This window comes from Podarcis pityusensis, assembly GCF_964106645.2.
Source record: "Podarcis pityusensis genome assembly, chromosome: 2".
Taxonomy (NCBI): Eukaryota; Metazoa; Chordata; class Lepidosauria; order Squamata; family Lacertidae; genus Podarcis; species Podarcis pityusensis.
In genome coordinates, this window is record NC_138029.1 from 111,213,397 (window position 1) to 111,229,919 (window position 16,523).

The window sequence follows — 16,523 nt, forward strand, 5'->3', positions numbered from 1 at the left end:
GTTTAGTCGTGTCCGACTCTTCGTGACCCCATGGACCAGAGCACGCCAGGCACTCCTGTCTTCACAATATAAGATACAGGTTTCCAAAAAACACACAAGAGCCTGGCCCTGGCCAGGGAGGGCGGGAGATAAATAAATTACTATTATTATTATTATTATTATTATTATTATTATTATTACTATTATTGAAATCTGCCATGGTCTTGAGCAATCCTTTAAGGGCATTTGTTGCATTTTCCTTATTTGCGTCTTTTTAATCAGACTGTCACGTTCTTTTCATACATTATGGCATTCGCAAGTCACTTGGAGACATTTTCTTGCGGAAAGCAAAGAAAAAAGAAAGAAATCAATGCCGAAAATAGGAAACAGCCACGGTGCCAAAAAACAACAACTTTGCGCTTCAGAAAGAAAATGTCAATCTGAAATACTGGGGCGGGGAGAGGCAACGACTCCGATCAGGTCAGAGATCGAAAGAGACATGTTTGCAATTAAGTTTCCTAAGAGACTCTTACCTTCAGAGGCACCCGCTGCAAAAAGGGAGAATGGGACGCGCGGCTTTTTTCTGCAGCCGGAGGGGAAAAGCAAGAAACTCACGTGCAGAGCGAGAGGCCGACCCCGACCTCTCTCTGGCGGGTTTCCTGTCTGTCTCGTGTGAAATGCATGACGGGAGCTTAGAGCCCTAGGAAGAGGAAGGGCTTTGCTGGGTTGTCTGAGCCAGGAGAAATCCGGAGGAGCTGAAGATCGGGAAAATGCATGCGAAGTGAGGACTGGGTCGAGGCTCGTGGAGAGAGCGCAGCGCTTGCAGCTCCGGGAGCGCGTGCTCACAAGGAAGCGCCATTGAATTCAATGGGACTTACTCTCCCCGGAGCGAGGTGAGGATTGCAAGCCTAAGGGGACGTTGCAGAAAGGAAGAAGGGGTTCCTCGAGGCGACGGGACTGTCTGGGAAGTAGTTGTGGGACGGGGAAGTGCAAGTACAAAGCCGCACGCATTGCCAAGAAATTGCAAAAGACTTTTGCAAATGTCTTGCAACGATCGGTGCAATTCCTATCCAGGCTTTCAGGGTAAATCAGCACCCTTCCAAGGCGGCTCTCAAGCAGTTACTGCCTAGGAGTAGCTCCCGCTGGATTTAGTGAGGCTTACTCCTGAGTAGACGTTGCACCTTCAGAGCCCGGCTGAGCAGGATCGCAGCTCGTAGTGGAAGTAAGTGCAATTGAGGCAGGCGGGGAGGGGGAGGAGAGACTTCCTGATTAAAAATATGGAAGATTCTACTATTGCTTGAGGTTCCCGCCTCAGGGTAAGGGCTTTGTATTTGTAAGATACTAAGCTTGCATATATTCATGCAGACACCTTGTTCTGTTGTTGTTTTATTTTAAAAAACCCAATAAAATTATTATTTTAAACGCTTACACCTTATTTTTCAGATTATATATTATTTTGACCGATAATTATTTAGGTGTGTGTATGGAACAGAATTATGTATTCCACTTAATCATTAAAAAAACCGCTAAGCGGTCACATATTCTTGTAACCTGATCTGGGACCTTTTTGGTTAAAGGCGGGTAAGGAATCTGGAAAAAGAAGAATGAGCTTGCAATGTTGCACAGGGGCAAAGATCCTGACCCTGCTTGTGTCTATGTTGTGCATAGCAGGCCGAGCTCAGGCTGTTACACTTTCGGCAGGGTGTTTCTTCTTCTAGAGACTCTTAATCTCAAGGTCATGGGTTCGAGCCCCACATTGGGCGAAAGATCCCTGCATTGCAGGGGGTTGGACTAGATTAGGGAAGCTTTTAATGTTTAATAGTTTATTGTATTTTAATATTCTGTTGGAAGCTGCCCAGAGTGGCTGGGGAAACCCAGCTAGATGGGCGGGGTATGTATGTATATATATATATATGTATGTATGTATATATATGTATATATATGTATATATATATATATGTAATAATTATAGATAACTCTTATGGTCTCTTCCCACTCTGCAATTCAATGATTCATAATAGGGTGCTTATCTGTGCTGATAATAATTGGGTTCAGAATCCCCCCCCCCCAAAAAAAAAACCCTGTTAAAACTTCCTTCCTCCTGTAGATTACTATGGAGTCGGTGATGAAATTGCGGCGGGTACAGCTGAAATGCAAGAACCTTCATGAATTCCTGCGGGGCCTCAGCCCTGGCATCTTAGACCGGCTCTACAACCATCCTGCCACATGCCTAGCCGTCTTTCGGTGAGCGAGAACCCCCTTCCCAAATATTGGGGTGCTGGCCAGAGTGGGGAGGGTGGAATAAAAGAATCAGTTTACTTCCGAACTAGATTATTTACAGTTCAAGCTTAACCATGCTTACTCTGTAGTAAGTCCTGTTTATATGTGGCTTACTCCTGGGTAAGTGGAGTTAGGATTACAGCCTTAGGCTTGACCTTAACTGAATCATGAATCGTTGATTCTCTAAAGTTGCCTGCACTGGGTGAGAATCCTGCTGTAAACAAGATGTGCAGATATTTTATTTTATTGTATGTGCATTCTGTTGTCTTGCTTAAATTGTGCTTTTAGTCTTTAATTGCATCCATTCACAAGAACAGGAAAAGGCGAGTCTTTTTTTTATCTAACAGGTTGTTGTTTTAAATGAGCCAGTCATTCCCGTGATTAGATTTTGTATTGTTTTCTGGTATTTCATTTTGCATATTGCCCTTGTTAGTTTATGCGAACGGGTGCTATATAAAAAATCTTTTAAATACATAAATAAAATAAACAGTAGCATGTTTCCAAGTTTTTTAAAAAGTAGATGCTTAAAATACTTGATTGGCGTCGCTTGTGAAAGCAGTTTCGCTACATGCTAAACCGTCCACGCATTGATCTGTGTGTTTTAAGCAATTTATTCCAGCTCAGCCTTCCCCAACTTGATGCCTTCTGTAGGTTTTTGGACCATGGCAAATGGTCAAGAGGGATGGGAATTGTGGTCCAGCAACATCTCAAGGGCCAAAGGTTCCCCATCCCTACATCCTTCTAAGCAGGAGATGCTGTGGCTAATCTCTGACTCTCCAGATGTTGCTGCCGTTCCTGTCAGTTTTCCATCAGCAGAGTCAAGGGCAAGGAAAATGGGAGCTGTTTTTCAGAAATGTCTGGAGGGCCTCGGATTAGCCACCCCCTGCATTATGGTATAAAAGTATTTTATAAAAGCTCCATCTTGTACGCAGGCTGAGGCCCTAAGTGCCCGCGGACTGTCTCACAAGAGTAGTGCCTGCTCTGGTTATCTCTCCCTTGGACTACTGCAATGTGCTCTATGTGGGGCTACCTTTGAAAGTGACCCAGAAACTACAACTAATCCAGAATGTGGCAGCTAGACTGGTGACTGGGAGTGGCTGCTGAGACCATATAACTCCGGTCTTGAAAGACCTACATTGGCTCCCAGTACGTTTCCGAGCACAATTCAAAGTATTGGTGCTGACCTTTAAAGCCTTCTAGCAGTTCCCTTGCTATGAGAAGCAAAATTACAGGGAACCAGGCAGAGGGCCTTCTTGTAGTGGCTCCTGCCCTGTGGAACGCCCTCCCATCAGTTGTCAAATAAATAAAAAACTATCTGACTTTTAGAAGACATCTGAAGGCAGCCCTTTTTAGGGAAGCTTTTAATATTTGATGAATATTGTAAGATTTTGCTGGAAGCCTCCCAGAGTGGCTGGGGAAACCCAGCCAGATGTGCGGGGTATAAATTATTATTATTTATTTTGTGTTCACAGCACTGTCCTTGCATTCTTACATTTTCAGAGAGCTGCCAGGGTTGGCCAAGAACTACGTCATGAGGATGCTTTTCCTGGAACAGCCCCTCCCTCAGGCCGCTGTGGCCTCATGGGTCAAGAAGGAATTCACCAAGTGAGTTGCTGGTTGCGACTGGACAGTGTGGAAGCAAAAACTTGGGTTGTGTAGCAAAGCATCAGAAAAGCAAGAAAAACCAAGCTGCTGTTCTGTGAGGGCCTAGTGATTCATACACGCACATGAGTTTCTGAGTATCTTCTGGTCCAATTCATATATTACATTCTTTGCTTTGACAAGGGAACAACCTGACTGATCCTTATCTTCCCCAGAGCCCGGTTTTGCACTCAGCTTAGCTCACAATTGCTTCTTGCCTTTCAGGGAGCAGGATGAAAGCTCAGATGTCTTGTTGGGGCTACGGCTCTGGCACACACAGCTGCTCCCTGGCGGCCTCCAAGGAATCGTCTTGAACCCCATCTTTAAGGAGAACTTGCGCATCGCCTTGCTGGGAGGGTAAGCGAGAGCCATGGAGAGAATTACTGTATTTTTCACTCTATAGGACGCACTTTTTCCCCTCCAAAAATGAAGGGGAAATGTGTGTGCGTCCTATGGAGCGAATGCAGGCTTTCGCTGAAGCCTGGAGAGCGAGAGGGGTCGGAGCGCACCGACCCCTCTCGCTCTCCAGGCTTCAGGAAGCTATCCGCAAGCCTTCGGAGCCCGGCGGGACCGCCGGGCTCCGAAGGCTTGCGGATAGCAGCCTGCAGCCCGAAGCCCGGGGAGCGCAGTGCCAACTCCCACTGCGCTTCCCGGGCTTCAGGCAGCTATCTACAAGCCTTTGGAGCGCTTCTTGGCTTCTGCCAAAGCCGCGCGCAGCCTCTCCCGGCTGGAGAGGTTGTGCGTGGCTAAAGAGGAAGCCAATACAGCCAGCAGGATGGATCCCGCTGGCTATCTTGGCTTCTTTGCTCTTTGGGGCTGGGGGGGGGAATAATTCCCCCCCTTTATTTCCCCCCCACCCCCCAAAACTAGGTGCGCGCTATGGTCCGGTGCGCCCTATGGAGCGAAAAATATGGTAGGAACCAAGGCAGAGGCTTGGTGTATTTAATGCACTGAAGATAGTCCTGTATGTGGCTGTGTTCACACATAACGCTAAACCATAGTTTGCTTTAACCTTGATTTGTTCAACAAGCCACAGATTGTTTCTTCCGCACTCACATTTGTTTTTAAGCTGCTCTTGCCTTGTATCTCTGTAGCATATGATGTTCTGGGGTGGGGTGGGTTAACCAAGGTTGTTGGCTGAGGCATAATACCAAACAACAGTTAAAACAAGGCACAGTTTGCAAGCCAGCAACAAGCCATGGGCTCACCTTGTTTCTAGGAAACAAACTGCGGTTAATCAGCTGGGCTGGATTCAAACATTCAGACCAATCAGATATTTGCAAAACAAACCATGGTTAGGTGTTAAGCGCAAACCAGGCCTCTGGGCGATGTGCTTTGGTTGCATTGCAATTAGGAGTGCTTTCCTTAATAAACAGAGCAATGAAATAAATAAAACTTCTTTTCTAACGGCCCCACACAGATACAGTGGGGCGACTTGCAAACCATGAGTTTTTCAGACACTTGCCTTCTTGCATGTGAGTTATTATTATTATTAACACATTTTTATGGTTTGCTTTAGCCATCGTTTAATGCTCATGCTGGCATTGGCACAGACATGGTTATGTCTAGTCCAGGGTTTCCCAAACTTTGGTCTCCAGCTGGTTTTGGATTACAACTCCCATCATCCCTTGCTAGCAAGACCAGTGGTCAAGGATGGTGGGAACTGTAGTCCAAAAACAGCTGGAGACCCACGTTTGGGAAACCCTGGTGTAATCAGTGATTGGGAACGGCATGCTGCATATTCCTTGTCAATCTCCCCTCCCAAAAACCATGATTACTAGAAGCAAAACAAACCAAGCAAATGTGATTGATTTGAAGTACTGTACTGGGATTTGCCCCTGAGAGCTGGAGGAGCTTTTCATGTCATGGATCGCAATTGACCATGATGTGGAGGGCAAGATGTTTGGGAGCAAAAGAGCACGTAAATGACAACCATCTGTTTCTGACTGAGAACCACATTGTCGCTTTCATACCTGTGGAAGGCAATGGCGGCTGGGTTTCAGAATGCCAGCTCTCGTGTTCTACGGCCAGGGATCATGGCTTTGAGAAAGCTCTGTCCCTCCTGTGGCTTTCTGCTGGCTCTATAACTGTCTAACAGCATTCCTTGCATCTCATCCTGTTTCTGCAGAGGTAAGGCCTGGTCTGATGACACTGGCCAGCTGGGCCCAGACAAGCACGCCCGGGATGTCCCGTCTCTTGACAAGTATGCTGAGGAGAGGTGGGAGGTGAGTGTTTTGCTTGTCCTTGTGCTCTGTTACAGGGCTCCATTTTTTGTTTTGTTTTTTAAAATTTATTTAATCATTTTTTCAACAGAAACAACAACTGCAATAGTCACATACGACAAAAACCATAATAACACTAATAACACAATTTGACAATTCATATTTGAATACTGATATACCTATGACTACACCTTTTTAACAATATTTCCCCATCTCTCCTCCTCCTACTTCCCACCACTGACCGCCTTATCACTTAAATATTCCTTCCAGATTTCTTCATATTTAGCCATTCTTAATTTGCGTCGACATGCAATTCGTTCGTATGCAGCTAGTCTGTCCATATTATCAATCCATGTGCTCAATGGAATCTTTTTCTGGTTCTTCCAATTCATCAAAACAAGTTTTTTTGCTTCTAATATGGCACGGTACATCCATTTTTTTCTGACCCCTTGTAATCTCCCACATTTCCAGAATATAATTTAGAATTAAATTCAATTCCCCTAAATAACAATTTCTTTTTATTACTCTTGCTATAAATATCCTCACCTTTGTTTGTCCTTGTGGTGCAAGGACGGGGCTCCATTGTAAGAGTCTTTTGGAGACACCACCTCATCTGGGCTGTGGGAAGATGGATTGTTTGCCTGGCCGTTTGCCATAGCTGTGGTAGAACAGTGTGGATGCACCAGGGCCTGTTTCCAGTGGCGAACCAGTCTGGACAAACCCTTTGTCTCCCACCCGGTTCCATTTTTGTGCATCCTCCTAGGTCATCCTGCATTTCATGGTGGGCTCTCCAAGTGCAGCCGTGAGCCAGGACTTAGCTCAGCTACTCATTGAAGCCGGACTGATGAAGAGGTAAGTGGCAAAGAAGAAGGGGGCAGACAAACTGTGGGGTTGAGGGAGTAGGGATGAATGGTAAAAGAAGCTATCTCAGCATCCCATGCGCAGTTCTCAGTACTGGTCCTGTCTGATTAGGAGTCACAAGCCATGTCACTCTTAAAAGAATGGCCACTGGTTGGCAGGCCCCACTGACTTGAACACCTTGGGGGCAACATAACAAACCATGTGGCAATGGTGGTGCTGATCGCTGCATAGGAACCCGGGTGGCGCTGTGGTCTAAACCACTGAGCCTCTTGGGCTTGCTGATCAGAAGGTCGTCAGTTTGAATCCCTGTGACAGGGTGAGCTCCCGTTGCTCTGACCCTGCTCCTGCCAACCTAGCAGTTTGAAAACATGCCAGTGTAAGTAGATAAATGGGTACTGCTGCGGCGGGAAGGTAAATGGTGTTTCCATGCGCTCTGGCTTCTGTCACGGTGTTTTGTTACGCCAGAAGCGATTTAGTCATGCTGGCCACATGACCTGGAAAACTGTGAACAAGCGCCCGCTCCCTCGGCCTGAAACGAGATGAACTCTGCAACCCCATAGTCGTCTTTGACAGGACTTAGCTGTTCAAGGGTCCTTTACCTTACCTTTTATAGGTAACTGCATGTTGTTGGGGGCATTTAAAATCCACAGTCACAGTCTACTTGAGAATAGTTAATGAAGCATATAGCGTGTAACACCGGTCTTGAAAGACCTACATTGGCTCCCAGTACGTTTCTGAGCACAATTCAAAGTGTTGGTGCTGACCTTTAAAGCCCTAAACAGCCTCGCCCCTGTATACCACCCCCATCGTTCAGCCTGGACACTAAGGTCCAGCGCCGAGGGCCTTCTGGCGGTTCCCTCACTGCAAGAAGTGAGGTTGCAGGGAACCAGGCAGAGGGCCTTTTTGGTAGTGGCACCTGCCCTGTGGAATCCCCTCCCATCAGATGTCAAGGAAATCAACAACCATACAACTTTAAGGGGACATCTGAAGGCAGCCCTGTATAGGACTTTATTTGCGTAGCCAATAGCATCAAAGGACAGACACCAACAAAAATACATTACAAATATAGTTACCGTATAATCTTATGACCTATTAAAACCCTAGGTAGAAGCTGGATTATCATTCATCAATGACCCTCTGTCCCATGGGCGGCGGCCTTTTCTCTGGTAGATTGTTCCAGGTCGGTTAAGTAAATAGACCAGCCAAATTGAAAGATTATAAATATAAATATAACCTCGGGGGGATGGTCAGGACAGGGAGAAAGATAATAATAACCAGATGCAGATAGGTTAAAAATCTCAGTACCTAAAACTTAGCAGAGATAATAAAATACTAATAATAAAACATAAGGATAATAATGATAGGATCCTAGGCGAGGAATCCGGCTGACGACACTGATGTCATTCAGATAGCAGCTCTCAGTCTCATTGCTCTCTCGAAAAATTTAGCAACCTTCTCTGTTGTCAAGCTGTTCTGGTCGGCTAGGAGTGAGAACAATTTGGCTTCACAAGAGCGGCCCGGGATAGCAGATAGGAGCGGCGTGATGGTCTCGTCCCTGAGATCTTTATATAGGGAACAAGACAGGAGAAGTTTTTAATGTTTGATGTTTCATTGTGTTTTTAATATTGTGTTGGGAGCTGCCCAGAGTGGCTGGGGAAACCCAGCCAGATGGGCGGGGTATAAGTAATAAATTATTATTATTATTATTATTAGCAGAAATTGATAAACTGACTGACTGTATACATAGAGGGAAAGGGAGCTTTCAGGATGTGAGAGTCAATTAACTAGAATATGAATGGAAAAGAATTTTCTTTTTGCAGAAAATGGCTCTCTTTTCACAATAAAATTGCAGTGGTACCTCGGGTTACATACGCTTCAGGTTACAGACTCCTCTAACCCAGAAATAATGCTTCAGGTTAAGAACTTTGCTTCAGGATAGGAACAGAAATCTTGCTTCGGCGGCGCGGCAGTAGCAGGAGGCCCCATTAGCTAAAGTGGTGCTTCAGGTTAAGAACAGTTTCAGGTTAAGAATGGACCTCCGGAATGAATTAAGTACTTAACCTGAGGTACCACTGTAAATAAATTGGGGAGGAGGAAAAAATGCAGTACCTATATCTTTTTCTCCGCCGAGTATTACCTCTGGCCCCACCTAAAACTGCCAGGTGGCTCTCAGAAAACTTTCCCCTCTCCTGATCTAGACCTAAGTACACCACAGAGGAGGCCCTCATTCTGTTTTCCTCTAGCCTCTGTGTGTTTCCTCTTTAGCTCTGAACCTGGGGAGCCTCCCTGCATCACATCTTCTGGCTTCCAGTTCCTGTTGCTGGATACCTCATCTCAGCTCTGGTATTTCATGCTGCAGTATCTCCAGTCGGCTGAGGTGAGGAAAAGAGGGAGCAACCTCTCCGGCTCTGGCCCCCCCCCCCCCAGCTCTGGCTATCTCCCTGTTGTGTTTTAACCACCTCTTCTTTCCCCCTACAGACCCGGGGCATGGATCTGGTGGAGATTCTTTCCTTTCTCTTCCAGCTCAGCTTCTCCACTCTTGGCAAGGTGAGCATCTTCCCCCATCAGCTCCCAGTTTGGCAAACAGCAAAGTGGCAAAACAAGACAATTGAAAATACCAGGAAAAGCACACTCTAGAATTTCAGGGCTGCCAGGAAGCATGGTCTTTCAGCCATCCAGTTCCTCCTGGGTGTTAATCATGGGCAAAGGCAGGCACAGCTTACCAAGGGAAGGCATTTCAGAGATAGGGAGCCACCAAGGAAGAGGCCCTGCAGCTCCATCCAGGCAGTACCAGTAGTGGCACCACTCCCCGTCAATCGTAGGGTCTGTGGTGGTTGATATTGGAAGGGGGGAGCACTCTTTTAGTGGAGCCTATAAAGCAGGGAGCAAAAGGATAGGAGGGGTCAACTCCATAATTCTGCATTGCAAGGAAAACATTCCCCTTTCCCCCAGATGCCTTTTAGGATTGATTCCTGTTTATTTTCCCATTTATAACTTGACAAATCTCTATTGTGTCCCTTCTTTAAAAATTTTCCCTCATAAGCTACATTACCTCAAGGGAATATGCTTCAGCCTAGACGGTTGCCCAAAAGTGGAAGGCTGAAAAAGAGCCCTTGCCCCCTTTCAGCTCTGTGATTTTATAAGACTGGGGGCGGGGAATGCACGAATCATGCTTTTTCCAAAATCAGATTGCATCTCCCTCCTCATTTCAGAATACCACATTCTTAGCTTTAGTCATCGGGAGGTGATGTTTATACTGGGCTTCAGGAAAACAAAGCATGGTTAAGTGTGTTATGTCTGTAGGCTCTTCCACACATGCAGGTTCTTGATATCGGCAGCATCCGGCGGTGATGTTGACCTGCATGTGTGAATTCGCTATCATCACTGCAGCAGAGAGAAATTTCACATTGCCTCCTGGTGGTTTTCAGTAGTTTGGCCTGATTCGACTGGCAGGCATGAATCATTGAATGATCCAAGTGGTGCCCCCCCCCCACCGTGTGTGTGTGTGTGTGTGTGTGTGTGTGTGTGTGTGTGAAAATCAGCCCCCATTTCCATCCATCTGTTCCCAGGACTATTCCGTGGAAGGGATGAGCGAGTCTCTGCTGAATTTCCTCCAACACCTTCGGGAATTTGGCCTCGTCTTTCAGAGAAAGGTAAGACCCCACAAGGACATTGGCCGAGTTAGATCGTATGTGGGTTTTTTCCGGGAAAGAACAGGGTGGAAGAAACAGCAGAAAGTTGTGCCCCCTGTTGTAGGCTGGGGAACCGAACGTTTTAAAGGACCTGCTGCGAAGATGCAGAACTTAATGAGTTCAAAGTGGAAGTTTGGAGTGGCACTTGTAAGCAGAGTTAGGTAGGTACGAGGGATTTCAAGCCTGCAGGCGCCTTGCTGCCATTATCCGTCCTTCTTCCCTTCCAGAGGAAATCTCGCCGTTACTACCCAACACGGCTGGCCATCAACCTTTCCTCTGGCATCTCGGGCACCGCAGTGGACACCCATTACCAGGGCTTCATAATTGTGGAGACCAACTACAGGATCTATGCCTACACAGGTCAGAGGCTGACTCCCAGGGTGGATTTTAGCTTCTGCATGCGTCCCAGGTGCAATTCCGGGTATCTCCAAGTAGGGCTGTGAATGTCCCCTGCCTGAAACCTCGGAGAGCCCCAGCTAATCTGTGTTTTCCGTATTATTAATTATTAGTTGGTTGGTTGGTTGGTTGGTTGGTTGGTTGGTTGGTTGGTTGATTGAATTGATATACGGCCCTACACCTGGGTGTCTCAGGGCAGTTCACAGAATAAAATCAAGATATAAAACCACAAAATACCTAATAAAAACAGCAACCCAATAGCCCCCCCCCAAAAAAACCCAGATCAACCAAATGCCCAGTTAAAAAGGAATGTTTGTGACTGGCACCTGAAGGTGTATAGTGAAGGCACCAGGCGAACTTCCCTGGGGAGAGCATTCCACAGACGGGGAGCCACTGCAGAGAAGGCCCTGTTCTCGTGCTGCCACCCTCCGGACCTCTCGAGGAGGCACACAAAGGAGGGACTCAGAAGATGATCTCAGGGTCTGGGAAGGTTCATATGGAAAGAGGTGGTCCTTGAGGTATTGTGGTCCTGAGCCGTTTAAAGCTTTATAGGTCAAAACCAGCACTTTGATCCCGGAAACTAATTGGTAGCCAGTGCAGTCAGACCAGGATCTGTGTAATATGCTCAAACCGTCTTGCTCCGGTGAGCAACCTGGCCGCTGAATTCTGCACTTGGGTCTCTGGCGGCTTTTGGACTACAGTTCCCCATCATCCCTGGCCACCGGTCCTGCTATAGCTAGGGATGTAGTCCAGAAGAAGACCCAAGTTTGGGAAACCCCAGTAGACAATACTGAACTCAATGGCTCGGTGGAGCAACTCAGTGTAAGACAGCTTTCTATGGTCCTCTTGTTTGTGGTTTTGTGGGCCTCCCCGCCACAACCTCTGCAGATCCTAAATGATAACGCTGGTTTTGTAACCCAATGGCACTTAAACAAGAGAGGAGACCAAGGTAGGTAGCCTCTAATTATTCAGGACCGTCATCCTCCCTCTTGGAGGGCTTTTGTGAGTGCCAGGTTCACCGGGGTCTAGTTCAGGACTAGGAAGCTCCTAGGTCAGACTAAACTCAATGTTGGCTAATCAGACTGGCAGCAGCTTTCCGGGAAACAGAGACTGTTTTAATTGGAAATGCCTGAGGTTGAATCTGAGGCCTTCTGCAGGCAAGGTAGGTTCTCACAGGGAACCAGACAAAAGGGCCTTCTTGGTAGTGGCACCCGCCCTGTGGAACGCCCTCCCATCAGATGTCAAGGAAATAAACAACTATTCGACTTTTAGAAGACATCTGAAGGCAGCCCTGTTTAGGGGAGCTTTTAATATTTGATGAATTATTGTATTTTGATATTTTGCTGGAAGCCACCCAGAGTGGCTGGGGAAACCCAGCCAGATGGGGGGTATAAATAAATTATTATTATTATTATTATTATTATTATTATTATTATATTAACCACCCATTCTTGGGTTCAGCTGTGAAATAATACTAAAAGAGAGTACATGTTAGCATGTGCAGAGTAACTTTTTGTCCATCTCACACGTACCAAAAAAATCTGAGCTTGGTAGACATTTTTCTGGGTAGAAGGGGTGTACTTACTTTCAAAAGTTAAGCTCTGGACTTCTCTTTCTGCCCTGGTTTCCAGATTCCGAACTACAGATTGCGCTCATCGCCCTCTTTTCCGAGATGCTCTACCGCTTCCCCAACTTGGTGGTGGCTCAGGTCACCCGGGAGAGCGTGCAGCAAGCCATCGCCAATGGCATCACGGCAGACCAGGTGGGGAACCAGGGAGAGGCTGTTGGGTTAACCAGTTTAAAGGGAGCCTAGCAGAGTGTGGTTCGCTTCTGTCTACTGGTTAGCCTCCCCCTTCCTTTGGATGTTTCCCAGCACAGACGAAGCCACCACTGGGAATAGTAGAAGCGGTCAAGTGATGGTGTCAGTCAAATAGTACTAAGGCCAGCTCTGTTTCGTTCCCTTTTTCTTTTCTCTGTCCCACAGATCATTCATTTCCTGCGTACCAGAGCTCACTCTGTGATGCTGAAACAGGTGAGGATTACGGCACAGGGTGTGGTCACTCAGTGGATCGCTGCATAAAAGAATCACGCCTCCCTTTCCAAAGTTTTTATGACTTTGTGGGATAAGTCTATGTTCCAGCTCAGCTGTTTGGAGGCAGGATACCAGTTGCCAGGAATCGCAAGTCGGGAGAGGGATATTATTATTTTTTAAATATATTTTTATTGAACAATTTTAACAAACAAATTATCAATCAGCATAACCATTTACATTCCCCCCCTTTCCCCCCCCCAAGGACTTCCCTCAGCTCCCCTCTCTGGTTTCTTTGCACATATTATCCTCTGCATATTATAAGGGAGACGGATATTTTTATGCTGTGAACCGCCCTGAGGTCTATGGACAAAGGGCAGTACAGTGGTACCTCGGGTTACAGACCCTTCAGGTTACAGACTCCGCTAACCCAGAAATATTACCTCTGGTTAAGAACTTTACCTCAGGATGAGAACAGAAATCGTGCGACGGCAGCGGGAGGCCCCATTAGCTAAAGTGGTACCTCAGGTTAAGAACGGTTTCAGGTTAAGAACGGACCTCCGGAATGAATTAAGTTCGTAACCAGAGGTACCACTGTATATAATTTTATTATTGCTAATAATGTTGCACTTAGGCTACACTTTTGGGCTTCCCATGAGCATCTGGGTGGCCACTGTCAAAACATTATGCTGGACTAGATGGGTCATTGGGCCTGATCCTGCATGGCGCTTCTTATGAAAAGATGGGCGTCACATGTTGGCAAGACAAATTGGAATGTGGCCTCAAGGATTCTGGGTAACCTCTGCTAGGGAGATTCCAATGGAAGCCTTGGCTGCTGCAGCAATAGGAATACCGTATTGGCCCGAATATAAGCCGCACCTTTAAAATTGGAGGGGGGGGGGAGAAAAAATATATATAATACCCAAATATAAGCCGCTCCATTCCTCGCTGTTCCTGGCGCTGTTTTCCTCGAGCTCCTGGCTGCATACCGTAAGGTTGTGAATATAAGCCGCACTTTAACTTTTCATGGTTGGAATTTGGGGGGAAAGTGAGGCTTTTATTTCAGGCCAACACAGTAGATCATTTTTTGTTTTCCACGTTGTCCTTTCCATATGCGTCCCTGACTCTGATGTCTTGCCCCATAGACCCCGGTGCTGCCTCCCACTATCACTGATCAGATCCGGCTGTGGGAGCTGGAACGAGACAGACTCCGCTTCTCTGAGGGTGAGTGTCTGTGGGTGAGGAACTCCAGTGGGGTGGAAAAGAGAGAAGAACATGGGAAAGAGAAGGGGTGTATCTCTAGTGGAAATATCTCTGCGTTCTGGCAGATTATCTTCCCATCTTCCATCCCACCCAACTTCCTTCTTGCTTCAGATCCACCTTTCTGGGCTCCCCCATGTTGTGTTTTTTCTTCCTCCTTTCACATCAAGTGATCTTTTGCCTCCACGGTCAGACGCAGCAATGCTTCTGAACACCAGATTCTGGAAACCACAGAAGAGCAGCACACCAGTTGTGTTCTCATGAGGGTGGATAAAAATCAATTATTTTTTTTAAAAAAATATCAGGTTTTTTAAATTTAAATTGGATTTTTAAAATAACATGCTTTTGGAGGAAAAAATCTTTCTAAAGATAGTTTTCTATTTAAGTTACGTTATAGTTCAAAGGCTATTCATCAGGAAATAAGGATTTGTTTTAAGTTTTTCATGTGTGCTAAAACTCATTAAAGGGGAAAAAATTGTTTAACCACATCAGTTTATAATCATTGATACATATGCTATAATGTTATTGTTTTAGTTAAATAAAAAATTTTAATTGTTATTAAGGAAATGATTGTTTTCCTCTTTCCAATAAAGTACAGCAGAAAAGTTGTCCCAATATAGATAGTTAACTTATTAAACCTCACAATCATTTCGTAATTATTTGTCTATGTATTTCTAATAGTATAACCAAATCAGTAATTTTTTATATAACTGTAAAAAGTACTCTGTAAATTTATTATTCCAAAAATGGAACCTTCGTCTGGTTGTAAATATTAAGATTCTGCCAGCAAGAATGAGTCTTTCTGAAAAAAAAGAGAGATTTAAATCAAGTCTTACTGACTAGTGATTTAAATTGATTTGATTTAAATCAAATCCACCATGGTTCTCATCCCCCCTTCTTTGCATCCACCATCTTCCCCCTCAATCCTCTCCCTGCCACCTTGTTCCTTTCCCTGACCCTTCTCTGCCTGCCTCCCCATCTACTCCTCGCATCTCAAACTCTTGAGCTCTCCTCTGTGCTTTTTCACCATGTCTTCCTGCTTTCTCTCTCGCCCTCCAGGTGTCCTCTACAACCAGTTCCTGTCCCAGGTCGACTTTGAGCTGCTGCGCAACCACGCAAAGGAGCTGGGGGTCCTGGTCTTCGAGAACCCGGCCAAACGTCTCATGGTGGTGACGCCCGCCGGCCACTCGGACGTCAAGCGCTTCTGGAAGCGGCAGAAACACAGTTCCTGAAGGCCGGGGAACTCCCGGCACTCCCAGATCGCTCCCCTTGCACTTTTCTGCTGGGAAACAGGAGTCGGGGTGGGGTGTTAACTGCATCCCCCCTGCCCGCCCCTAACTGTCAAGGAGTAGCAGAGAGACAGAGAGGAAGGAGAAGAAGGTTTCTTAGGGGTTGTCTGATGACCCCCCCTCCGGTCAAGAACTGATTAAGAGGAGCAGGAAAACGTCTCTAGGTTCAGCTTCCTCTTAACAGAAGTGGCTAAAGCTTGCCGGCTGCCACTCATTCTCTGAGCGGATGTGGCCCCGCTGTTCCAGGAGGGCTACTGCTGATATGGAATAGGTTAAGACAACTAAGCAGCTGTTTAAAATGTACGTGCCAGGGTGCCAGCATGGATTTGGAACAGACTCACACCGTTTAAACGGAAAGTTGATCTAAAACCTGGATCAAGCAGGGTAACAACATCGGATCAGATTTGTAAATAGCCTCTTTTTTGTAAATGTTTTTATTGCGATAGAAGTATCAATAAAACACCCACATCTGAAGTTATTTTAGATGGGTTCCTTTCCCTTCTCTCCTCGTGTTACGGAGGAGAGTACATCAAGGAAACGCTAAGAGAGGTCAAGAACTGCAGGCAAATGTAGCCCACAAAAAACTGGGTAGTGTGGATGAAATGTATTTTACCCCATCTGGGCTTGCTCCCTTGTGAGTGGGTAACGGGGCTTTCAGGCTGCAATCCTGCACACACTTACCTAGAAATACCCCCCCCCCCCTCAATTCAGCTCTTCTGAGTAAGAGTGCACAGGATTGGCTTAACCCAGGCACCCCCAAACTCGGCCCTCCAGATGTTTTGGGACTACAATTCCCATCATCCCTTGTTAAGTCGTGGGTTGACATAGCAGCCGGCACAGCGATTTCTTCAAGTAGCTCTTTATTATGGTAAGC

The 16,523-nt window shown here is 46.2% G+C and overlaps 2 protein-coding genes across 5 annotated transcripts in view; one reads left to right on the forward strand and one right to left on the reverse strand.

The window, feature by feature from the left end:
* The window catches only part of VARS2 (valyl-tRNA synthetase 2, mitochondrial), a 38,352-nt gene extending 37,711 nt beyond the window's left edge, over positions 1-641 (reverse strand). For both annotated transcript variants that reach the window (XM_080991619.1, XM_080991618.1), the window contains exon 1: positions 513-641. The gene's annotated coding sequence lies outside the window, so the exon portion shown is untranslated. The remainder of the gene's footprint in view (positions 1-512) is intronic.
* GTF2H4 (general transcription factor IIH subunit 4) lies at positions 622-16,127 on the forward strand. Of its 3 annotated transcripts, none has more exons than XM_080992850.1 (14): positions 622-760; positions 2,087-2,223; positions 3,760-3,864; positions 4,126-4,257; positions 6,029-6,125; positions 6,886-6,974; positions 9,249-9,360; positions 9,462-9,530; positions 10,553-10,636; positions 10,903-11,035; positions 12,703-12,833; positions 13,056-13,103; positions 14,246-14,324; positions 15,420-16,127. In XM_080992850.1, the coding sequence occupies exons 2-14, from the start codon at positions 2,093-2,095 to the stop codon at positions 15,590-15,592; spliced, it is 1,383 nt and encodes a 460-aa protein (XP_080848976.1). In that variant the 5' UTR covers positions 622-760; positions 2,087-2,092; the 3' UTR covers positions 15,593-16,127. The 3 variants fall into 3 exon arrangements, with proteins under 3 accessions (XP_080848976.1, XP_080848975.1, XP_080848977.1); XM_080992849.1 differs by having other exon boundaries at positions 715-872; XM_080992851.1 differs by lacking the exon at positions 622-760 and having other exon boundaries at positions 2,118-2,223; positions 3,732-3,864.
* The last annotated feature ends 396 nt before the right edge of the window (positions 16,128-16,523 follow it).

What these genes read in the sequence shown, in the direction of transcription:
- GTF2H4 (XM_080992850.1), top strand. Translation starts at nt 2,093, where the DNA reads ATGGAGTCGGTGATGAAATTGCGGCGGGTACAGCTGAAATGCAAGAAC. An exon ending in GTCAAGAAGGAATTCACCAA is followed by an intron (nt 3,865 to 4,125) that starts GTGAGTTGCTGG and finishes CTTGCCTTTCAG; the next exon opens with GGAGCAGGATGAAAGCTCAG. An exon ending in ATGGCATCACGGCAGACCAG is followed by an intron (nt 12,834 to 13,055) that starts GTGGGGAACCAG and finishes TCTGTCCCACAG; the next exon opens with ATCATTCATTTCCTGCGTAC.